At 43.3% G+C, this 17,802-nt stretch overlaps 1 protein-coding gene and 1 long non-coding RNA gene across 3 annotated transcripts in view; one reads left to right on the top strand and one right to left on the bottom strand.

Annotated features, from left to right (window-relative positions):
- LOC149983633 (uncharacterized) overlaps positions 1–17,802 on the top strand; it is a 452,711-nt gene that overhangs the window by 64,895 nt on the left and 370,014 nt on the right. The window lies entirely within an intron of this gene.
- Positions 1–17,802, bottom strand: part of sned1 (sushi, nidogen and EGF-like domains 1) — a 130,232-nt gene that overhangs the window by 18,245 nt on the left and 94,185 nt on the right. The window contains exons 18-22 of one of the 2 annotated variants that reach the window (XR_016496374.1): positions 5,540–5,653; positions 2,734–2,842; positions 2,248–2,364; positions 1,992–2,086; positions 258–468 (exon numbers count right to left, since the gene is read on the bottom strand). Coding sequence is in view for 1 of the 2 variants with exons in the window: in XM_036978927.2 (XP_036834822.2) it covers positions 258–468; positions 1,992–2,086; positions 2,248–2,364; positions 2,734–2,847; positions 5,540–5,653 (651 nt within the window). In the remaining variant the exon portion in view is untranslated. Of the gene's footprint in view, positions 1–257; positions 469–1,991; positions 2,087–2,247; positions 2,365–2,733; positions 2,848–5,539; positions 5,654–17,802 lie in introns of both variants that reach the window. The other variant, XM_036978927.2, reaches the window with a different exon arrangement.

The raw sequence follows: 17,802 nt of genomic DNA, 5'->3' as shown, positions 1-17,802 counted from the left end.
GAGAGATACACAGGTCAGTATACACACACACACACACCCACACACAGAGAGAGATACACAGGTCAGTATACACACACACACACACACACACACACACACACACACACACACACACACACATACACACACACACACACACACACACACACACACACACACACACACACACACACACACACACACACACACACTCTAAACTACACTATACATAAAACAGTGAGATCGTCACTGTACTGAAGCATTCACAGTCCACTCACTGGTGCGTATGAGAGCGATGGCTGGCTGGCTGATATCGTTGCTGTTGGTGTTTCGTTTCACTGAGAACGTAGAGATGTTGTATAGCAGGCCAGGCACCAGGCCCTGCAGCTGATAGGTGGACTGCTTCTTGTCCAGGAAGTCAGTCTTCCTGGTTCCACTGCCACGGCCCGGGAGACCCAGAGGGGCGTAGGTCACAGCGAAGCCACTGACCTATCCGTGGGTTGCATGTTTCGTTTTAGGACTGAAGCCCAGCAGAGATTTCTACACAATGCAGTCTCAATATGTGCTAATGAACATTTAGTCTGAAGTGCATTACTGTGGCTTGAAAACACGATTAACAGGTTTCAAATATCGCCAGGTTGGCTTTCGAGGCAGTAGAGGCCTCTGTCCCCACTATCTAAGATTGAGGGGAGAGCACCGACATTTTAGCTCGCTAACGTTAGCATTGCTAGCTATTTCTGAAAAAACGTTGGTAGCTCACGACAACATTGCCATCGCTCTAAAGAAAAACTTGACGACAACATAATGATAACAACGTTATTTTCTACTAATTTGTCTACTTTATTAACAATATCATGATATTTCCAGGCCACTATAGTCTAATTGCGATGAAACAGTCATTAGCCCCCATTTCAGAAAGACGGCAATATGCTGCGGCATCTGTAGCATGGTGATGCGGTAACTATGGCAACGACGCAACGAAGTGACGGGGCATCTGTAGCATGGTGATGCGGTAACTATGGCAACGACACGACGGAGTGACGGGGCATCTGTAGCATGGTGATGCGGTAACTATGGCAATGACGCGACGGAGTGACGGAGGTGCAACCCCTATGAACAAGTGTTCAAGGTTTCAGGGTGCTTCCTTGATGGCACCCTATTCCCTATATAGTGCACTACTTTAGACCAGAGCCCTATTCCCTATATAGTGCACTACTTTAGACCAGAGCCCTATTCCCTATATAGTGCACTACTTTAGACCAGAGCCCTATTCCCTATATAGTGCACTACTTTAGACCAGAGCCCTATTCCCTATATAGTGCACTACTTTAGACCAGAGCCCTATTCCCTATATAGTGCATTACTATAGACCAGAGCCCTATTCCCTATATAGTGCACTACTTTAGACCAGAGCCCTATTCCCTATATAGTGCACTACTTTAGACCAGAGCCCTATTCCCTATATAGTGCACTACTTTAGACCAGAGCCCTATTCCCTATATAGTGCACTACTTATGACCAGAGCCCTATTCCCTATATAGTGCACTACTATAGACCAGAGCCCTATTCCCTATATAGTGCACTACTTTAGACCAGAGCCCTATTCCCTATATAGTGCACTACTTTAGACCAGAGCCCTATTCCCTATATAGTGCACTACTTCTGACCAGAGCCCTATTCCCTATATAGTGCACTACTTTAGACCAGAGCCCTATTCCCTATATAGTGCACTACTTTAGACCAGAGCCCTATTCCCTATATAGTGCACTACTTATGACCAGTGCCTCTGAGGGTTATACTACAAATAAGGATCAATGAGTTAGCCAGCTGACGTTTTTGTTGTTGTTGTTGTTGCTAAAGATAAGCACCTATGAAATGAGCAATGGTGTAATGAATTGTTTATCAAAGTAATCTGTCTAACTCATTGATCTAGCTTTGTAATATACCCCTCTGGTGAAAGAGGTATTCTGACCACAATGGGTTAAAAAAAATAATGTATGAATTAAACTGACCAGGCTCTGAGAGGAGGGGTCCGGCAGGTCCCAGCGCAGCTCCACCTCATCCTCCTCCACCCGTAGTACATGCAAACCAGAGGGAGGCAACAGGTCTGGGAACAGTGGTAAAAAATACCATTGGTTATTTCTACCACAAAGAAGAGACTTGGTATTGATTAATTGATACATTTATTTGAATTTGTGGGTTTCTTGAATGATGCACCAATAAGATAATTGATAGTCGATGGGGTAGCTGAACGTGATTGACTCTCACCTCTCTCACAGTCCTTGCCTGTGTGACCCACTTTGCAAGTACAGCTGTAGTTCCCTCTCCTGTCGCTGTGGCAGAGGCCTCTGTTCCCACACGGCTGCAGTACACAGGGATTCTCCACTAGGGGGAGTCAGAGACCATCTGTCACCATGATGTGCTATTCTGTTACCACCACAGTAGAAGAGACTGCATCCAAAATGGCACCACGGGAGGTTGGTGGCACCATAATTGGGGAGGATGAGCTCGTGGTAATGGCTGGAGCAGAATAGGTGGAATGGTATGAAATACATGGAACACGTGGTTTCCATGGTTTCCATGTGTTTGAGGCCGTTCCATTCACTCCGTCCCAGCCATTATTATGAGCCGTCCTCCCCTCAGCAGCCTCCACTGAATGGCACCCTATTCCCTACATAGGGCCCTGGTCAAAAGTAGTGCACCATAGAGGGAATAGGGTGCCATTTCAGACTCGACCGGTATAGCTCTACTCACATGACTGGCAGCGGTCCCCCAAGAACCCTTCTTTACACACACACAGGTAGTTGTTCCTGGAGCCCCGACACACACCGCCGTTCAAACAGGGGCTGGACTCACATCTGTCCTGCTCTGGAGACACAACACACTCAGAGACAGGAAGAATACAACTGGAATACAGCTGGAGGGGTACAACTGGAATACAACTGGAGGGGTACAACTGGAATACAGCTGGAGGGATACAACTGGGATACAGCTGGAGGGATACAACTGGAGGGATACAGCTGGAGGGATACAACTGGAATACAACTGGAGGGATACAACTGGAATACAACTGGAGGGATACAACTGGAGGAACACAACTGGAGGGATACAACTCGAGGGATAAAACTGGAATACAACTGGAGGGATACAACTGGAAAACAGCTGGAGGGATACAACTGGAATACAGCTGGAGGGATACAACTGGAATACAGCTGGAGGGATACAACTGGAATACAGCTGGAGGGATACAACTGGAATACAGCTGGAGGGATACAACTGGAATACAGCTGGAGGGATACAACTGGAATACAGCTGGAGGGATACAACTGGAATACAACTGGAGGGATACAACTGAAATAGAGCTGGAAGGATACATCTGGAATACAGCTGGAGGGATACAACTGGAATACAGCTGGAGGGATACAACTGGAATACAACTGGAGGGATACAACTGGAATACAGCTGGAGGGATACAACTGGAATACAGCTGGAGGGATACAACTGGAATACAGCTGGAGGGATACAACTGGAAATAAGCTGGAGGGATACAACTGGAATACAGCTGGAGGGATACAACTGGAATACAGCTGGAGGGATACAACTGGAAAACAGCTGGAGGGATACAACTGGAAAACAGCTGGAGGGATACAACTGGAATACAACTGGAGGGATACAACTGAAATACAGCTGGAGGGATACATCTGGAATACAGCTGGAGGGATACACCTGGAATACAGCTGGAGTGATACAACTGGAGGGATACAACTGGAATACAGCTGGAGGGATACAACTGGAAAACAGCTGGAGGGATACAACTGGAGGGATACAACTGGAATACAACTGGAGGGATACAACTGGAATACAGCTGGAGGGATACAACTGGAAAACAGCTGGAGGGATACAACTGGAATACAGCTGGAGGGATACAATTGGAATACAGCTGGAGGGATACAACTGAAATACAGCTGGAGGGATACATCTGGAATACAGCTGGAGGGATACAACTGGAATACAGCTGGAGGGATACAACTGGAATACAGCTGAATGGATACAACTGGAATGCAGCTGGAGGGATACAACTGGAGGGATACAACTGGAATACAGCTGGAGGGCTACAACTGGAATACAGCTGGAGGGATACAACTGGAAGGATACAACTGGTATACAACTGGAAGGATACAACTGGAAAACAGCTGAAGGGATACAACTGGAATACAGCTGGAGGGATACAACTGGAATACAGCTGGAGGGATACAACTGGAATACAGCTGAAGGGATACAACTGGAATACAGCTGGAGGGATACAACTGGAGGGATACAACTGGAATACAGCTGGAGGCCTACAACTGGAATACAGCTGGAGGGATACAACTGGAAGGATACAAGTGGTATACAACTGGAAGGATACAACTGGAAAACAGCTGAAGGGATACAACTGGAATACAGCTGGAGGGATACAACTGGAATACAGCTGGAGGGATACAACTGGAATACAGCTGGAGGGATACAACTGGAATACAGCTGGAGGGATACAACTGGAATACAGCTTTAGGGATACAACTGGAATACAGCTGGAGGGATACAACTGGAATACAGCTGAAGGGATACAACTGGAATACAGCTGGAGGGATACAACTGGAAAACAGCTGGAGGGATACAACTGGAATACAGCTGGAGGGATACAACTGGAATACAGCTGGAGGGATACAACTGGAATACAACTGGAGGGATACAACTGGAATACAACTGGAGGGATACAACTGGAATACAGCTGGAGGGATACATATGGAATACAGCTGGAGGGATACAACTGGAATACAACTGGAGGGATACAACTGGAATACAACTGGAGGGATACAACTGGAATACAGCTGGAGGGATACATCTGGAATACAACTGGAGGGATACAACTGGAATACAGCTGGAGGGATACAACTGGAATACAGCTGGAGGGATACAACTGGAATACAACTGGAGGGATACAACTGGAATACAGCTGGAGGGATACAACTGGAATACAGCTGGAGGGATACAACTGGAATACAACTGGAGGGATACAACTGGAATACAGCTGGAGGGATACAACTGGAATACAGCTGGAGGGATACAACTGGAATACAACTGGAGGGATACAACTGGAATACAGCTGGAGGGATACAACTGGAATACAGCTGGAGGAATACAACTGGAATACAGCTGGAGGGATACAACTGGAATACAACTGGAGGGATACAACTGGAATACAGCTGGAGGGATACAACTGGAATACAGCTGGAGGGATACAACTGGAATACAGCTGGAGGGATACAACTGGAATACAACTGGAGGGATACAACTGGAATACAGCTGGAGGGATACAACTGGAATACAGCTGGAGGGATACAACTGGAATACAGCTGGAGGGATACAACTGGAATACAGCTGGAGGGATACAACTGGAATACAACTGGAGGGATACAACTGGAATACAGCTGGAGGGATACAACTGCAATACAGCTGGAGGGATAACACTGGAGGGATACATGATACATATGGCCCTTAGACAGAGTGAATGTTGTACCTATCTCACAGTCTTGTCCTCTGAAGCTTTGTTGGCAGTGGCAGTAGTAGGAACCCGGCTGGTCCTCACATGTTCCTCCGTGTTTACAGGGCCCCGACAGACACTCATCCATATCTGAGAGGAAAACACGCACACACACACACACACACTTATGAACATACACACGTATGCACACCTACGCAAGCATGCACAGACACACACACAGGGTTGGGTAGGTTACTGTCTGAATGTAATCGGTTACAGCTGCTGGTTAACCTGTCCAAAAATAACAGTAACATCACTTTTGGATTACCCCCATAGTCAGTAATGTAATCTGATTACTTTCCTCTTAAGAGGAAACGAGAGGAGAGGAGACAGACAGGCAGGCAGGCAGGCAGGCAGGCAGACAGACAGACAGACAGACAGACAGGCAGACAGGCAGACAGGCAGACAGACAGGCAGACAGGCAGGCAGGCAGGCAGGCAGGCAGGCAGACAGACAGACAGACAGACAGACAGACAGACAGACAGACAGACAGACAGACAGACAGACAGACAGACAGACAGACAGACAGACAGACAGACAGACAGACAGACAGACACATGTTTAATGGAACATACAGGGCATGTGTAATGCTGACTATCAGCTTTGAAAGATGTAGTCTACCTGCAGTAAACCTGTAGGTACAGAAATAGTATAGAGGTGAAACCTGTAGGTACAGAAGCAGTATAGACGTTAAACCTGCAGGTACAGAAGTAGTATAGACGTTAAACCTGTAGGTACAGAAGTAGAATAGACGTTAAACCTGTAGGTACAGAAGTAGAATAGACGTTAAACCTGTAGGTACAGAAGTAGAATAGACGTTAAACCTGTAGGTACAGAAGTAGTATAGAGGTGAAACCTGTAGGTACAGAAGTAGTATAGAGGTGAAACCTGTAGGTACAGAAGTAGAATAGACGTTAAACCTGTAGGTACAGAAGTAGTATAGAGATGAAACCTGTAGGTACAGAAGTAGTATAGAGGTGAAACCTGTAGGTACAGAAGCAGTATAGACGTTAAACCTGTAGGTACAGAAGTAGAATAGACGTTAAACCTGTAGGTACAGAAGTAGAATAGACGTTAAACCTGTAGGTACAGAAGTAGAATAGACGTTAAACCTGTAGGTACAGAAGTAGAATAGACGTTAAACCTGTAGGTACAGAAGTAGAATAGACGTTAAACCTGTAGGTACAGAAGTAGAATAGACGTTAAACCTGTAGGTACAGAAGTAGAATAGACGTTAAACCTGTAGGTACAGAAGTAGAATAGACGTTAAACCTGTAGGTACAGAAGTAGTATAGACGTTAAACCTGTAGGTACAGAAGTAGAATAGACGTTAAACCTGTAGGTACAGAAGTAGAATAGACGTTAAACCTGTAGGTACAGAAGTAGAATAGACGTTAAACCTGTAGGTACAGAAGTAGAATAGACGTTAAACCTGTAGGTACAGAAGTAGAATAGACGTTAAACCTGTAGGTACAGAAGTAGTATAGACGTTAAACCTGTAGGTACAGAAGTAGAATAGACGTTAAACCTGTAGGTACAGAAGTAGAATAGACGTTAAACCTGTAGGTACAGAAGTAGTATAGACGTTAAACCTGTAGGTACAGAAGTAGAATAGACGTTAAACCTGTAGGTACAGAAGTAGAATAGACGTTAAACCTGTAGGTACAGAAGTAGAATAGACGTTAAACCTGTAGGTACAGAAGTAGTATAGACGTTAAACCTGTAGGTACAGAAGTAGAATAGAGATGAAACCTGTAGGTACAGAAGTAGAATAGACGTTAAACCTGTAGGTACAGAAGTAGAATAGACGTTAAACCTGTAGGTACAGAAGTAGAATAGACGTTAAACCTGTAGGTACAGAAGTAGTATAGACGTTAAACCTGTAGGTACAGAAGTAGAATAGACGTTAAACCTGCAGGTACAGAAGTAGAATAGAGATGAAACCTGCAGGTACAGAAGTAGTATAGACGTTAAACCTGTAGGTACAGAAGTAGAATAGACGTTAAACCTGTAGGTACAGAAGTAGAATAGACGTTAAACCTGTAGGTACAGAAGTAGAATAGAGGTGAAACCTGTAGGTACAGAAGTAGAATAGACGTTAAACCTGTAGGTACAGAAGTAGTATAGAGGTGAAACCTGTAGGTACAGAAGTAGTATAGACGTTAAACCTGTAGGTACAGAAGTAGAATAGACGTTAAACCTGTAGGTACAGAAGTAGAATAGAGATGAAACCTGTAGGTACAGAAGTAGAATAGACGTTAAACCTGTAGGTACAGAAGTAGTATAGACGTTAAACCTGTAGGTACAGAAGTAGAATAGACGTTAAACCTGTAGGTACAGAAGTAGAATAGACGTTAAACCTGTAGGTACAGAAGTAGAATAGACGTTAAACCTGTAGGTACAGAAGTAGAATAGACGTTAAACCTGTAGGTACAGAAGTAGAATAGAGATGAAACCTGTAGGTACAGAAGTAGTATAGACGTTAAACCTGTAGGTACAGAAGTAGAATAGACGTTAAACCTGTAGGTACAGAAGTAGAATAGACGTTAAACCTGTAGGTACAGAAGTAGAATAGACGTTAAACCTGTAGGTACAGAAGTAGTATAGACGTTAAACCTGTAGGTACAGAAGTAGTATAGAGATGAAACCTGTAGGTACAGAAGTAGTATAGAGATGAAACCTGTAGGTACAGAAGTAGAATAGACGTTAAACCTGTAGGTACAGAAGTAGTATAGAGGTGAAACCTGTAGGTACAGAAGTAGAATAGACGTTAAACCTGTAGGTACAGAAGTAGAATAGACGTTAAACCTGTAGGTACAGAAGTAGAATAGACGTTAAACCTGTAGGTACAGAAGTAGTATAGAGATGAAACCTGTAGGTACAGAAGTAGAATAGACGTTAAACCTGTAGGTACAGAAGTAGAATAGACGTTAAACCTGTAGGTACAGAAGTAGAATAGACGTTAAACCTGTAGGTACAGAAGTAGTATAGACGTTAAACCTGTAGGTACAGAAGTAGTATAGACGTTAAACCTGTAGGTACAGAAGTAGAATAGAGGTGAAACCTGTAGGTACAGAAGTAGTATAGACGTTAAACCTGTAGGTACAGAAGTAGAATAGAGGTGAAACCTGTAGGTACAGAAGTAGAATAGAGATGAAATCTACTTGTCTGACAGCGGTATCTACTGAAACTACACTCACACAGGTAGGCTGCCATCCTGTTCCTACATGTTCCTCCGTTCAGTCAGGGCTGGGACAAACTAATAATGATTACATAATTAAAGTGGCCTCTGCAACATCTATCAGAGGTCAGAACATAGCGATTGTAGAGGAATACATAGTATGTAACTGTTATGAAAGTTGTATTGTCATTTTGTTCTGTATTTAAACACCTCTATAAATGGGTACATGACACTGCAACAAAATTACCTCATGGGGACAATAAAGTCAGTAAAGTAAACACTCGCTGATCTCTACATAAACAAACAAACATTTGAGAACGCTAAACCAAACAGGCCCGTGTGAGATTAAGAAATGAGTCTCAAATGGAATCCTATTCCCTACGTAGTGCACTACTTTAGACCAGAGCCCTATGGAACCCTACTCCCTATATAGTGCACTACTTTAGACCAGAGCCCTATGGAACACTATTCCCTATATAGTGCACTACTTTAGACCAGAGCCCTATGGAACCCTACTCCCTATATAGTGACTACTTTTGACCAGAGCCCTATGGAACCCTACTCCCTATATAGTGCACTACTTTTGACCAGGGCCCTATGGAACCCTACTCCCTATATAGTGCACTACTTTAGACCAGAGCCCTATGGAACACTATTCCCTATATAGTGCACTACTTTAGACCAGAGCCCTATGGAACCCTACTCCCTATATAGTGCACTACTTTTGACCAGAGCCCTATGGAACCCTACTCCCTATATAGTGCACTACTTTTGACCAGGGCCCTATGGAACCCTACTCCCTATATAGTGCACTACTTTAGACCAGAGCCCTATGGAACCCTACTCCCTATATAGTGCACTACTTTAGACCAGGGCCCTATGGAACCCTACTCCCTATATAGTGCACTACTTTAGACCAGAGCCCTATGGAACCCTACTCCCTATATAGTGCACTACTTTAGACCAGGGCCCATTGGACTTTACTAAATCAAAAAAGTAAAAGAATGGAATTAAGAAATATATAAATATTAGGATGAGCAATCTTGGAGTGGCATTGACTAGAACACAGGTGAATATAATACAGTATATACATATGAGATGAGTAAATACAGTAGAATAGAATACAGTATATACATAAGAGATGAGTAAAGCAGTAGAATAGAATACAGTATATACATAAGAGATGAGTAAAGCAGTAGGATAGAATACAGTATATACATATGAGATGAGTAAAGCAGTAGGATAGAATACAGTATATACATAAGAGATGAGTAAATACAGTAGAATAGAATACAGTATATACATAAGAGATGAGTAAAGCAGTAGAATAGAATACAGTATATACATAAGAGATGAGTAAAGCAGTAGGATAGAATACAGTATATACATATGAGATGAGTAAAGCAGTAGGATAGAATACAGTATATACATAAGAGATGAGTAAAGCAGTAGGATAGAATACAGTATATACATAAGAGATGAGTAAAGCAGTAGAATAGAATACAGTATATACATATGAGATGAGTAAAGCAGTAGAATAGAATACAGTATATACATAAGAGTAAAGCAGTAGAATAGAATACAGTATATACATAAGAGATGAGTAAAGCAGTAGAATAGAATACAGTATATACATAAGAGATGAGTAAAGCAGTAGAATAGAATACAGTATATACATATGAGATGAGTAAAGCAGTAGGATAGAATACAGTATATACATAAGAGATGAGTAAAGCAGTAGGATAGAATACAGTATATACATAAGAGATGAGTAAAGCAGTAGAATAGAATACAGTATATACATATGAGATGAGTAAAGCAGTAGAATAGAATACAGTATATACATAAGAGTAAAGCAGTAGAATAGAATACAGTATATACATAAGAGATGAGTAAAGCAGTAGAATAGAATACAGTATATACATAAGAGATGAGTAAAGCAGTAGAATAGAATACAGTATATACATATGAGATGAGTAAAGCAGTAGGATAGAATACAGTATATACATAAGAGATGAGTAAAGCAGTAGGATAGAATACAGTATATACATAAGAGATGAGTAAAGCAGTAGAATAGAATACAGTATATACATATGAGATGAGTAAAGCAGTAGAATAGAATACAGTATATACATAAGAGTAAAGCAGTAGGATAGAATACAGTATATACATAAGAGATGAGTAAAGCAGTAGGATAGAATACAGTATATACATAAGAGATGAGTAAAGCAGTAGAATAGAATACAGTATATACATATGAGATGAGTAAATACAGTAGAACAGAATACAGTATATACATATGAGATGAGTAAATACAGTAGAACAGAATACAGTATATACATAAGAGATGAGTAAAGCAGTAGAATAGAATACAGTATATACATAAGAGATGAGTAAAGCAGTAGAATAGAATACAGTATATACATAAGAGATGAGTAAAGCAGTAGAATAGAATACAGTATATACATATGAGATGAGTAAAGCAGTAGAATAGAATACAGTATATACATAAGAGATGAGTAAAGCAGTAGAATAGAATACAGTATATACATAAGAGATGAGTAAAGCAGTAGAATAGAATACAGTATATACATATGAGATGAGTAAAGCAGTAGAATAGAATACAGTATATACATAAGAGATGAGTAAAGCAGTAGAATAGAATACAGTATATACATAAGAGATGAGTAAAGCAGTAGAATAGAATACAGTATATACATATGAGATGAGTAAAGCAGTAGAATAGAATACAGTATATACATATGAGATGAGTAAATACAGTAGAACAGAATACAGTATATACATAAGAGATGAGTAAAGCAGTAGAATAGAATACAGTATATACATAAGAGATGAGTAAAGCAGTAGAATAGAATACAGTATATACATAAGAGATGAGTAAAGCAGTAGAATAGAATACAGTATATACATATGAGATGAGTAAAGCAGTAGAATAGAATACAGTATATACATAAGAGATGAGTAAAGCAGTAGAATAGAATACAGTATATACATAAGAGATGAGTAAAGCAGTAGAATAGAATACAGTATATACATATGAGATGAGTAAAGCAGTAGAATAGAATACAGTATATACATATGAGATGAGTAAAGCAGTAGAATAGAATACAGTATATACATATGAGTAAAGCAGTAGAATAGAATACAGTATATACATATGAGATGAGTAAAGCAGTAGAATAGAATACAGTATATACATATGAGATGAGTAAAGCAGTATGTAAACATTATTAAAGGGACCAGTGTCCCATTATTAAAGTGACCAGTGTTCCATTATTAAAGTGACCAGTGTTCCATTATTAGAGTGGCCAGTGTTCCATTATTAGAGTGGCCAGTGTTCCATTATTAGAGTGGCCAGTGTTCCATTATTAAAGTGACCAGTGTTCCATTATTAAAGTGACCAGTGTTCCATTATTAGAGTGGCCAGTGTTCCATTATTAAAGTGACCAGTGTTCCATTATTAAAGTGACCAGTGTTCCATTATTAGAGTGGCCAGTGTTCCATTATTAAAGTGACCAGTGTTCCATTATTAAAGTGACCAGTGTTCCATTATTAAAGTGACCAGTGTTCCATTATTAAAGTGACCAGTGTTCCATTATTAAAGTGACTAGTGTTCCATTATTAAAGTGACCAGTGTTCCATTATTAAAGTGACCAGTGTTCCATTATTAAAGTGACCAGTGTTCCATTATTAAAGTGACTAGTGTTCCATTATTAAAGTGACCAGTGATTCCATGTCTATGTATACAGGGCAGCATCCTCTAAGGTGCAGGGTTGCATAACCGGGTGGTAGCCGGCTAGTGATGGCTATTTAACAGTCTGATGGCCTTGAGATAGAAGCTGTTTTTCAGTCTCTCGGGTCCCAGCTTTGATGCACCTGTACTGACCTCGCCTTCTGAATGATAGCGGGGTGAACAGGCCGTGGCTCGGGTGTTTGATGTCCTTGATGATCTTTTTGGCCTTCCTGTGACATCGGGTGCTGTTGGTATCCAGGAGGGCAGGTAGTGTGCCCCCAGGGATGCGTACCACCCTGGGGAGAGCCTTTCAGTTGAGGGCGGTGCAGTTGCCGTACCAGGAAGTGATACAGCCCAACAGGATCCTCTCGATGGTGCATCTGTAAAAGTTTGTGAGGGTCTTAGAGGCGCTGTTGCTCCTTCTTCACCACACTGTTTGTGTGGGTGGACCATTTCAGATTGTCAGTGATGTGTACGCCGACGGGATAGGGCAGTGTGCAGTGCGATAAGCGAACTGAAGTGGGATTAGGGTGTCATGTAAGGTAGAGGTGATATGATCCTTAACTAGCCTCTCAAAGCACGATGATGACAGAAGTGAGTGCTACGGGGCGATAGTAATTTAGTTCAGTTACCTTTGCTTTCTTGGGTACAGAAACAATGGTGGACATCTTGAAGCAAGTGGGGACAGCAGACTGGGATAGAGAGAGATTGAATATGTCCGTAAACACTCCAGCCAGCTGGTCTGTGCATAATCTGAGGACGCGGCTGGGCCAACAGCCTTGTGAGGGTTAACATACTTAAATGTCTTACTCACATTAGCCACGGAGAACGAGAGCCCACAGTTCTTGGGAGCTTGCTGCGTTGGTGGCACTGTGGTATCCTCAAACCGGCAAAGAAGGTGTTTAGCTTGTCTGAGAGCAAGACATTGGTGTCCGCGACGTGGCTGGTTTTCCCTTTGTAATCAGTGATTGTCTGTAGACTCTGCCACATACGTCTTGTGTCTGAGCTGTTGAATTGCGACTCCACTTTGTCTCTGTACTGACGTTTTGCCTGTTTTCTTGCCTTACGGAGGGAATAACTACACTGTTTGTATTCATCCACATTCCCAGTCACCTTGTCATGATTAAATTCGGCATTTCGCTTTTTCAGTTTTGCGCGAATGCTGCCATCTATCCACGGTTTCTGGTTTGGGTTGGTTTTAATAGTCACCATGGGAACAACATCCCAACATCAGTCACTGGGTCCGTGTAAACGTCAATATTATTCTCAGAGGCTAGCCAGAACATATCCCCAATCTGCACAATCAAAACAATCTTGAAGCATGGATTCCGATTGGTCAGACCAGCGTTAAATAAACCTTAGCATGGGTACTTCCTGTTTGAGTTTCTGCCTATAGGAAGGGAGGAGCAAAATGGAGTCTTAATCTCGAGGGCCTTGTAGGCGTGTTGAAAAGGCATGTCGAAAAGGTGAGTAGCAGTGATCTAGTGTTTTTCCTGAGCGAGTACTACAGTCAATGTGTTGATAGAACTTTGGTAGCATTTTCCTCAAATCTTCTTTGTTAAAATACCCAACTACAATAAATGCGGCCTCGGGATATGTTGTTTCCAGTTTGGAAAAAGTCCAGTGTTGTTCCTTGAGGGCCGTCGTGGTATCGGCTTGAGAGGGAATATACACGACTGTGACTATAACAGAAGATAATTCTCTCGGGAGGTAATGCGGTCGGCATTTGATTGTGAGGTATTCTAGTTCGGGTGAACAAAAGGAGAAAAAGTTTCTGTACGTTATCACAATCACAGCATGAGTAGTTAATCATGATACATACACCATTGCCTTTCTTCTTCCCGGAGAGTTCTTTATTCCTGTGTGATGTACTGAGAACCCAACTGGCTGTATGGACAGGGACAGTATACCTGGAGAGAGATGTACTGAGAACCCAGCTGGCTGTATGGACAGGGACAGTATACCTGGAGAGAGATGTACTGAGAACCCAACTGGCTGTATGGACAGGGACAGTATACCTGGAGAGAGATGTACTGAGAACCCAGCTGTCTGTATGGACAGGGACAGTATACCTGGAGAGAGATGTACTGAGAACCCAGCTGGCTGTATGGACAGGGACAGTATATCCGGAAAGAGCCATGATTCCGTGAAACAGAGTATGTTACAGTCCAAGATGTCTCTCTGGAAGGAGATCCTCGGCCTGAGCTCGTCTACTTTATTATCCAGAGACTGAACATTTGCAAGTAATATTCTCAGGAGCGATGGATGTTGTGCCTGCCTCCTGAGTTGGACTATAAGTCCACTCTGAATACCTCTTCTCCACTGGCAGCGTCTTGGAGCAGCTTCTGGGATAAGTTTAAATGCCCTTGGGGGTACGAACAAAGGATACAATTCGGGAAAGTCGTATTCCTGGTTGTAATGCTGGTGAGTTACCGTCGCTCTGATATCCAAAAGTTATTTCCGGCTGCATGTAATAACACAAAAAACGTTCTGGGCTAATAATGTAAGAAATAACACACAAAAAAACGAAATACTACAAAGTTGTTTAGGAGCTAGAAGCAGAGCTGCCATATCTGTCATATCTTAGGAGCTAGAAGCAGAGCTGCCATGGCTGTCATGTCTTAGGAGCTAGAAGCAGAGCTGCCATGGCTGTCATGTCTTAGGAGCTAGAAGCAGAGCTGCCATGGCTGTCATATCTTAGGAGCTAGAAGCAGAGCTGCCATGTCTGTCATATCTTTGGAGCTAGAAGCAGAGCTGCCATGTCTGTCATGTCTTAGGAGCTAGAAGCAGAGCTGCCATGTCTGTCATATCTTAGGAGCTAGAAGCAGAGCTGCCATGGCTGTCATGTGTTAGGAGCTAGAAGCAGAGCTGCCATGGCTGTCATGTGTTAGGAGCTAGAAGCAGAGCTGCCATGGCTGTCATGTGTTAGGAGCTAGAAGCAGAGCTGCCATGGCTGTCATGTCTTAGGAGCTAGAAGCAGAGCTGCCATGGCTGTCATGTCTTAGGAGCTAGAAGCAGAGCTGCCATGGCTGTCATGTGTTAGGAGCTAGAAGCAGAGCTGCCATGGCTGTCATGTCTTAGGAGCTAGAAGCAGAGCTGCCATGGCTGTCATGTCTTAGGAGCTGGAAGCAGAGCTGCCATATCTGTCATGTCTTAGGAGCTAGAAGCAGAGCTGCCATATCTGTCATATCTTAGGAGCTAGAAGCAGAGCTGCCATGTCTGTCATATCTTAGGAGCTAGAAGCAGAGCTGCCATGTCTGTCATATCTTAGGAGCTAGAAGCAGAGCTGCCATGGCTGTCATGTCTTAGGAGCTAGAAGCAGAGCTGCCATGGCTGTCATGTGTTAGGAGCTAGAAGCAGAGCTGTCATGGCTGTCATGTGTTAGGAGCTAGAAGCAGAGCTGCAATGGCTGTCATGTGTTAGGAGCTAGAAGCAGAACTGCCATGGCTGTCATGTGTTAGGAGCTAGAAGCAGAGCTGTCATGGCTGTCATGTGTTAGGAGCTAGAAGCAGAGCTGCAATGGCTGTCATGTGTTAGGAGCTAGAAGCAGAGCTGCCATGGCTGTCATGTGTTAGGAGCTAGAAGCAGAGCTGTCATGGTTGTCATGTCTTAGGAGCTAGAAGCAGAGCTGCCATGGCTGTCATGTGTTAGGAGCTAGAAGCAGAGCTGTCATGGCTGTCATGTCTTAGGAGCTAGAAGCAGAGCTGCCATGGCTGTCATGTCTTAGGAGCTAGAAGCAGAGATGCCATATCTGTCATGTCTTAGGAGCTAGAAGCAGAGCTGCCATATCTGTCATATCTTAGGAGCTAGAAGCAGAGCTGCCATGTCTGTCATATCTTAGGAGCTAGAAGCAGAGCTGCCATATCTGTCATATCTTAGGAGCTAGAAGCAGAGCTGCCATGGCTGTCATGTGTTAGGAGCTAGAAGCAGAGCTGCCATGTCTGTCATGTCTTAGGAGCTAGAAGCAGAGCTGCCATGGCTGTCATGTGTTAGGAGCTAGAAGCAGAGCTGCCATGGCTGTCATGTGTTAGGAGCTAGAAGCAGAGCTGCCATGGCTGTCATGTCTTAGGAGCTAGAAGCAGAGCTGCCATGGCTGTCATGTCTTAGGAGCTAGAAGCAGAGCTGCCATGGCTGTCATGTGTTAGGAGCTAGAAGCAGAGCTGCCATGGCTGTCATGTCTTAGGAGCTAGAAGCAGAGCTGCCATGGCTGTCATGTCTTAGGAGCTGGAAGCAGAGCTGCCATATCTGTCATGTCTTAGGAGCTAGAAGCAGAGCTGCCATATCTGTCATATCTTAGGAGCTAGAAGCAGAGCTGCCATGTCTGTCATATCTTAGGAGCTAGAAGCAGAGCTGCCATGTCTGTCATATCTTAGGAGCTAGAAGCAGAGCTGCCATGGCTGTCATGTCTTAGGAGCTAGAAGCAGAGCTGCCATGGCTGTCATGTGTTAGGAGCTAGAAGCAGAGCTGTCATGGCTGTCATGTGTTAGGAGCTAGAAGCAGAGCTGCAATGGCTGTCATGTGTTAGGAGCTAGAAGCAGAACTGCCATGGCTGTCATGTGTTAGGAGCTAGAAGCAGAGCTGTCATGGCTGTCATGTGTTAGGAGCTAGAAGCAGAGCTGCAATGGCTGTCATGTGTTAGGAGCTAGAAGCAGAGCTGCCATGGCTGTCATGTGTTAGGAGCTAGAAGCAGAGCTGTCATGGTTGTCATGTCTTAGGAGCTAGAAGCAGAGCTGCCATGGCTGTCATGTGTTAGGAGCTAGAAGCAGAGCTGTCATGGCTGTCATGTCTTAGGAGCTAGAAGCAGAGCTGCCATGGCTGTCATGTCTTAGGAGCTAGAAGCAGAGATGCCATATCTGTCATGTCTTAGGAGCTAGAAGCAGAGCTGCCATATCTGTCATATCTTAGGAGCTAGAAGCAGAGCTGCCATGTCTGTCATATCTTAGGAGCTAGAAGCAGAGCTGCCATATCTGTCATATCTTAGGAGCTAGAAGCAGAGCTGCCATGGCTGTCATGTGTTAGGAGCTAGAAGCAGAGCTGCCATGTCTGTCATGTCTTAGGAGCTAGAAGCAGAGCTGCCATGGCTGTCATGTCTTAGGAGCTAGAAGCAGAGCTGCCATGTCTGTCATATCTTAGGAGCTAGAAGCAGAGCTGCCATGTCTGTCATATCTTAGGAGCTAGAAGCAGAGCTGCCATATCTGTCATGTGTTAGGAGCTAGAAGCAGAGCTGCCATATCTGTCATGTCTTAGGAGCTAGAAGCAGAGCTGCCATATCTGTCATGTGTTAGGAGCTAGAAGCAGAGCTGC

The sequence above is a fragment of the Oncorhynchus mykiss genome, chromosome 5, assembly GCF_057628025.1.
Source record: "Oncorhynchus mykiss isolate SJ-2025 chromosome 5, ASM5762802v1, whole genome shotgun sequence".
Taxonomy (NCBI): domain Eukaryota; kingdom Metazoa; phylum Chordata; class Actinopteri; order Salmoniformes; family Salmonidae; genus Oncorhynchus; species Oncorhynchus mykiss.
The sequence above is the reverse complement of the archived record's forward strand: the minus strand, read 5'-3'. Positions and strand labels throughout refer to the sequence as shown.